The 8,319-nt window shown below is 31.7% G+C and overlaps 1 protein-coding gene across 3 annotated transcripts in view; it reads left to right on the forward strand.

The window, feature by feature from the left end:
- Positions 1-5,914, forward strand: part of NetA (Netrin-A) — a 313,182-nt gene extending 307,268 nt beyond the window's left edge. For 2 of the 3 annotated variants that reach the window (XM_073974386.1, XM_073974385.1), the window contains exon 8: positions 213-5,914. In XM_073974386.1, coding sequence (XP_073830487.1) covers positions 213-354 — 142 coding nt within the window. In that variant the 3' untranslated portion in view covers positions 355-5,914. The remainder of the gene's footprint in view (positions 1-212) is intronic. The other variant, XM_073974387.1, reaches the window with a different exon arrangement.
- Positions 5,915-8,319: the final 2,405 nt, after the last annotated feature.

The following is an 8,319-nucleotide window of genomic DNA, read 5'->3' on the forward strand; positions in this document are numbered from 1 at the left end:
TTATTTAATTGAATTAATTAAGCTATCATTATTAAATTCGTTATTCTATTGAAAACTCTTTTAATGCTCCTCAATATGCAAGATTCTCAGGAGAAACAGCTTGTTTCCACATTTTAACCCAACTTTGCCTTTAACTTAAATTTATATTATTTATTTAATAATTTGACATTTCTTTAATTTTACATTTTCCTTTCTTCTCTCACCCTTTTCAGATCTTATTTAATTTTGGGCCGTGACACAGAAGCCCCACCCGGTTATTTGGGTATTGGTGCACGTTCAATTGTTATCGAATGGAAAGATGAATGGTATCGGCGCATGAAACGTTTCCAGCGCAGAGCGCGTACATGCGAATAAATTAGTTTTTTTTTTTAATTTTTTAATTTATAAACTATTTTTATATATAATTATAAAATAATAATATTATTATATGTATGTATTATTTTTAACATTAACACACACACCGACACACTTCGCTCAATTAACATAACGTAACAAACAGAACAAAGAAAAAAATATGCATAAAAATCTAATTTTAAGCCGGAAATTGAAAACTTTGCCAAAATGCAACAAAAAAAGTTTTAAAATGTGTATTATAATAATGAAGAGGAAGGAATTTATTTTAAATATTATTTAGATTTTTATTACATATAGATTTGTATAATTATTAACTACTTAATATACATATAATTATATACGAAAGCAATATATACGAACAAAATAACAATAACACTATTATTAAACATCATATTTTTGGATGTTATTCGAAGATAATTTTATTTGAAATTCAAATTAATTTAAGTGAGTTTCACATATCTTTTAATAGGTCTGTACGATAATCCAAAAGTTTGTACAAATTTGCACAAACTTTTACCAAATACTGTTCGATAACAAACTTGTTCAGTAAAGGAGAATTGAGAAACCTTGCAAGTAGTTGGAAGAACTTGCAAATTTATCGAACAGGCATAATATCTATATCCTGTCTAAATCCAAATTCAATTTTTGATGATACGTTTGCTAACTGATCATTGCTCAGTGAACTGAAATGAAGAGAAACTAGTTCATCCGCTCATTTGAATGAATCTTTCAATTGAACTTTGCAAAATAATTTCAAGCTCTCTTTCATTTTGTCTTTAAATACACGGCGTCTTTGAAGACAGTCCCCAGAAATATGCTGAAACTTCTACAATCCCTCTGAACTACATTCATTTCATGACTATCTAAGGGTCGCTGAATACTGACTGGTAATCTTGTTAGCTTGGTACATATAATGCCTTCATGAATAAGGATTACTTTGCTTTTCACTGATTGCCAAATTTCCGCTAAGCCAGGACAAAGGTTAGTGTATTTTATTCTTTGAAATATAGAAATAACAATTAAAACAACAACTGAAATGAACTTAATCTGTTCATCTAGTTCATTGTAGTGAATCGTTCTATTAAACAAATTGGTTGGTGAACTAAACAGCAGATATGAGCTTCGTTCGCGTACTTCTTAATAGTAAAACTCGTAAAAGAGAGAACTGTAAAAAAATTGTTCTCACACAAAAGTTTTTTGAAGTAGTTCGGGAACGGAAAAATGGAAAGTACGTAGAAAAAACTAGAACAAATGTCAAAGTCGGCGTATCAGCCAATCAGACGGCGGCAAGCATGTTACTATTTTTTTAAAAAGCCTTTGAAGATTGCGTCATTCAGCGCCATTTTTGTTAAAAGAGAAGTAAACATTTTACAACTTTTTTGTGTTATGGAACCCTTTTCGGGTAAAATGAGTAAATGTTGTAAAAATTTCAACAACTTTTTAGTTTTGGAACAAAGCTATGATGTTATTTTCCGTTTTTCTTACTCGAATAGGTGGACATTTATTCAAAACATTCACAAAAAATATTTCAGGACTATCATATACAGTAGCGGGCAATGTTCATTGGTAACAGGCCAGCTAAATAAGTACAGAGTCTTCGAAACTAAGGATTGCCTTTCTTCCTACCCGCCAGGCCAGGACATATGAAGGTTAGGCCATGTTTATATTACAGCCTTTAGCAGGGTTAACCTTCTTTATGAGGATTTATTTGAAATATAAGCAATGGAATTGACATTTGAAACCCAGTGGGTTTGTTAAATCCGGTTATATATAAACGTACTATTAGAGTCTTTTATTCTTGAAATATAGATATTTTAGGAACCATCCGCATAAGCAGAACTTTAACGCATTACCATTTCGTCATATATCTGCAGAATTTTCCTTTATGGAAAATATAGGTTGACTTCACAGTAAAAAGTTAAACTAAAACGCCACTTACAGGGATAATTTCTACAGCAAAGACCCCAACCACCGAGTTATAATAAAGCGTCGGTAAGTGGCATGATTCAGATGGAGGATTTTAAACTAAACTCATGCAAGTGCTGTTTTCCCTCGTAAATAAATCCAGAAAAATAACAACGGTTGGTTTTGGACTGAGATGAAATCGGGGAATGCGCGTTCGTGTTTATCTCTGTTATAGAAAAACAAATAATAAGGAACGCTGAGTAGATAGAAGAACATCTAAGAAAAACTTTTAATGGAAGGTAGTATTTTGATTAAGGAATCAGTTTTCAGAATTCAAAATAAAAATTCAGAAAACGCAAGGATTAAGGAATCAGTTCTCAGAATCCAAAATAAAGATTCAGAAAATGGTAATAATATTCAATATTCATAAATAGTAAGGACACCCATCATAATATGGACCTTGTAGGGCGACATAACACAAAATGTCGATAATTGTAACAGGATGTCAAACCCAACTCAAACAGTGGAAGCCTAAAGACCTCGACACATAAGAAGCATGGCATTCTTGCTGATGTCATATCTGATAAAAGACTAAAGACCAAGTTCGACCTAATAAAAAGATTTCAGAATCACATTTGAATTAGATCGAACTTCGTCTTTAGCCATTTACGAGCAAGAATGTCATGCTTCTTATGTGTCGAGGCATTTAGTGTTCTTTGAAACTGTCATTAGATGGAGTAATGTCCAGAAATAAACTCAAATTACTGATTTACATTGTCAAGGTTGAAATTATTTGAAAAACGACCACTACAGGAAATATTGCAAAGTTTATATTTGGCGATAATGTCTGTAATAAGACCCACATAGCAGAATGGACTCTGACCTTTGTAGCACTATATAACAAAATATGTCACAAATTGTAAAACCTAACTCAAGTAGGGCCCCAAGTCATAGTAATGAACGTAAGGACTAGAGCGGAAATTCTTTGCAAAACGACAATTTCAAAGTTTATAATTAGCGATTACCTTCATCAATGAACAGCTATGCGGATGGGCGGCTACTAGGTGGCAACATCATTGGTTCTAATCTTCAATATAAAAGTTCAAAGCAAACACGAAGCTATACTTATCTCTGGACGCGAAGCTTATTTAAAAAGCCAAATTCTATTCCAAATTTATTGTTTGTTTTTATTGCACGTAAAACAAATGCAGCACTTGATTCTGAGTCTTCACTACACCTAATGGAAATATTTCAATGTATTTTAAATTAACTGGGAAGCTCACCACACAAAGTCTTCATGAATGCTAGATGGCAGCACTATTAGCTATAAGCAAGCAGGTGCCCCTTGGCTTACTTTTTGTTCCTAGGGCAGCCCTATTATTCAAGAAAAACATCCGAGCCAAAGACACACACAGCATATAATACGACTAATACGACACGACATGTGAATGTGTATAAAAGAGAATAAGCCTCATTTCTGAAGATCAATTTTAAGCCATGCCCATGGAGGCATACAAAAGTGAAAACCGGGCAGCTGAAAGTAAATTTGTTTATGAATACAATTAGTCAAGCCTTCAACATATTCTATCAAGGCTACAAAAGCTACACATGTTGGAAAGATTGAAATTAGCAAAGACTCTCACCAGCGCTAGAAGAAATGAAACTACTGTTGCACATAGCCTATAAAGGCTCCGAAAGCGACACCACATATAGAATGGGTCGCTAGACGATAGTGTCCATTAGCCACGGCAGCGGCTCACGATACAGGCTCTATTCAAATCTGTCTTCAGAATGGGGTTATTCCTTTCGAATCTGACGGCCATGGAAGCTTCTGGGAAGCTGTAAATAATAGCAATTAGCAAAGATTATTACCGCTGATTATGAAATGGATCTCTAGATGACTGTACTATTTATTAGTGAGGTTGTGGTATAAAACTTGCCAATGCTTATTATCAGCATGGATTTTCACCATCAAACAACTTCATGAATTGGATAATAGATGGCAGGTTGGTAATAATTCACTCAACCAATAAAAATATATTTCCTTGGCTATTATTCGTGAATAAAGTGTTAAAATGGGCAAAAATCGAATACACCAGTGTCCTTATTTCTTCGGATTTGTACTCCAGGCCAATGTGCAGATTGTATGGAGGAACAAGAAACACAATCTTCTGTGAACAAGCGAGAATCATCACCACAGACAACTATTTGCAGATAATAGTAGGATTAACGATGAAGAAGAGTTACAGAAATGTGAAGCAAACAGATGACCGACACAATTATTGAAGAAAAGGGTCTACAAAATAACTCAAATACGACTCCTGAGTGTCTTCAGAAAACAAATCTGAGATTCTAAGAAAACGACACCTACTGGAGGATTTTTATGGCTAAATTAAGCGAAGTTTGTCACCACTTGTGAAATGGGTTTCAAAATGGTAATACCGTTCAGGACATGTGGTAATACCCTAGACAGATGGCAGCGTTAATTTGCATTAACTGCCTTAATTCAAATTAACTCGTGCATAATCCATATTCTTAATGCACAAAATCAAATTGAATTTAAAGGGCATTTAGGTATTTCAATATGGCAACACCATAGAAGAGAGTCCATATTCATATGAGGGAGAGAGCATATTCGTGCTCTGAGACACAAGGTAAAAAAAATACAGGGGCAAACAACAAAAAAACAGCAATCAGCTGTTTCGTAAATGCAGATACTGTCGTCTGTCAGGCTAAAATTAAATGCACATTTTAATGCAAATTAACGCCGCCTGTCTAGGGTATAAAATAAAGGAACATACCCCAACGCTATTGTCTCAACAATAGATGGCAATACTATTGTTATGGAATAAAAACACACCACAAATTCTATGGAGCACCAGAAAATTAAGTCTACATATAAAATTTCTGTTTATGAAGGCAAAAAAATGTAATGTCACAGTAAAAAGAGGACGATTATTATTATGTTATTATTGCTGGAAAAGAAAGCTCAGGATTTAACACAAAACCTAACCTAACAAAACCCAAATTTGTGCCAAATATTATTTTTGAAATCTCATGGGCTAAAATTTAACATTGACAATGATATTATATAGAACTAGAATCGATAAGCGGACTCAATGACTCAACGTCCTAATTAAAATTTCGACAGGATAATGACAATTAAAGAAAATTAGTAGAATGCTGACCAGTTGTCCGACATTTTTCGCTAATATTCCAACTGCAACTCAAATGAAATTTTCGAAATCCTGAAGCTGAGTTTTTAAGAATATTAAAAATATGTATATTTCGTAAAAATAATTCTTCGAATTGTCAAACAATTTCATCATATGTATCTAGAAAAAATCCTATCCCAGATTATAATTTAAACTTACATCTCGACTTCACATTTAATCCAACTTTAATAGGAATACTTCGAATAACATTTAGAAATTTGTAGGTGTGGTCAATATTAAAGCACACTTTTAGGCTACGTTTTTATTGACATCAGCTGTAATAACTTAAAAACATATTACTTCAAGAATATAATAATTTCAAAACGGAAGTCTCTAAGTCTTGCTTTTTTCGGTGACAATATTTTCCTAAAATATAAGTAATATTATTTCGAAAAAATTATGTCTAATGGTATGCTTTAAAATTGATCACCTTATTTATATATAACAACACATACACATATATATATATATATATATATATATATATATATATATATATATATATATATATATATATAATTTATAATAAAACATAATCAAATTATTTTACTAACTGCATTTATTTATTAATATTCTTCTTATTATTATTTTATAAAAATTCTCTGTGTATATTATTTTTTTCATCTCTTTTGTTTTTAGCATTTCTTTTCCATTAATTCATAACTAGTAATAGATGTGTAATACAATTAAAATCAAAATAGTTTTTAATTTTTGTAATAAATAAAATGTTTTTTCCTAAAAAAAAGTGAAACAAGCCAAACGAACAAATCATCTGAAGAGCAGCACTTTAATGCGAAATGGAACAAAAGTGTAAGAATAGGTTAGGAAGGCAAAACGCCAAATACGAAAACATTCTTTGAAAATATTTTTTTAATTTGTTATAATTAAAAAAATTATTTGCAATGGGAAAGAAGAATGAAAAACGAAAACGAATTTTTATTTTTATTATAAGCCGTTTTGTCGATAAGTCAATAAGTTCAAATATTAAGGAGATTGATTCCGAGTGTCGAACAAGAGGCAGTTAGACTAGAAAGGGATGCAAGGTGTTTCTATAAATGTTAAGAATTAACAATAGTCATCTAAATTGTCCTCAATTAAGTCGTTATGCAGTTCACTCGACATTCTGAAGCGGCCTGTAAATATTTTCAAAGGGAGTAGCCTACAATATATAGAATCTACATAAATGTTACTTCCAGCATTAAAAACACTAAACTTCACTGAGCAATATCTCCCTCCTCTCTCTCACTCTACAAAGTACACTGTCCTCCACGAAATAACAACCAAACAACAGTAATCAAAATAACAATAAAAGTAATAGCATTAAATAATTGCCATATTCACATTATTATTGTTTTTATTTTTTATTTATAAACAAAATATAGTATTAATATATCAATGTAAAATACAATTAAAATAATTAATATTTACTTAAACTATTTTAATGAATATATAATATATATGGTTATTTTTATTAATTATTATATGCGTTAAAATAATAATATTTTTATAAGTCTCTCAAAATTACAAAAAAAAAAACATTATTTTCCCTTTATGAGAACAACTCTCAAGAAAACCATATGTAATGTATTTACCACACGCCTAAAAGTATGCACACTGATCAAGGGAAAAGCGTAAAACATTTATATATGTAATTGTGATTAAATGTCCATTTATTGAACGAAGCTATAAGAGAAATCAATCAAATATCAATTTAAATACACAATAATATTTCACGCAAAAAATACATATTTTAAAAATATTATTATAGAATGTCAATTCAAATATTATTCATGCAAAAAACATAAATAAAAACGCAAAGAGTATAACGCGAAAACATATGATAATAATTAAAAATGAAAAATATTTAAAACAAAATGTGAAAGTAATAAAAACAAAACTAATATTGTACAGTCAAGTTTTGAAATGTTGTTTTATTTTATAAAGGTAAAATAGTATAACATTAAAGGACCTTACTTCTGAAAAACTTGGTCAAAGGGTCTCTTGATGATAGTATTTTTTGCGACGTAGACCTACAAACCAGGTAGATGAAAGTCAACTTATTAATAAAGTTTCAAACGAACTCACACTACTATTCCACATCTTTTATAAAAGCTCTCACGACGAAGATTACAATTAGTAAAGGCTATAATCACTGCGGGAATGGGTCGCTAGATGACCACATGCATTATCCATGGCGGAAGGAAGTTTAAGATCACATCACAGGCTCTATGGATCAACAAAAAGCAAAATCTTTTGTGAATATTTCAATCTCTCTTATTAGCAAGAAATATTAACACTTAATAACTACTATATATAATATATTTGTTCCACAAACATCCCATAAGGGACAAGGGAGACTTCTCTCATATCAATGAGCGAACCCCGATTCATATTAGCTCAATGATATGGGACCTACAGTTTATCGCCGAGTCCGAACGGCGTGTCTAAGACACCACTTTTGTAAGACACCACATGGCTGAAATACTCAGGAAATGTCGCCACCATTACTGAGGGACTAGAATAACTACTACCAGATATAAAAAAGACCTACATACAAAAATGGCAATGAAGTATCTATGAATGGGGTCTCCAAATAAATTCCACTCTGCATTCCACGTCTTTTTATACCCTCCACCTAGATTGGGGGTATATTAAGTTTGTTATTCCGTTTGTAACTACTCGAAATAATCATTGTAGACTCCGTAAACCATATATATTCTTGATCAGCGTGCACTAGAGTTGGGCAAGCTCGTTCCTTTTGCGGTTTGATCTTTTCCGTTCCGTTCCGCAAAAGGAACTAGGTTGTTCACTTAGTTCATATCGTTCGTGTTTCTTCTTCAACAAA

This window comes from Musca autumnalis, unplaced genomic scaffold (genome assembly GCF_047663935.1).
Source record: "Musca autumnalis isolate F117 unplaced genomic scaffold, ASM4766393v1 scaffold_3, whole genome shotgun sequence".
NCBI lineage: Eukaryota > Metazoa > Arthropoda > Insecta > Diptera > Muscidae > Musca > Musca autumnalis.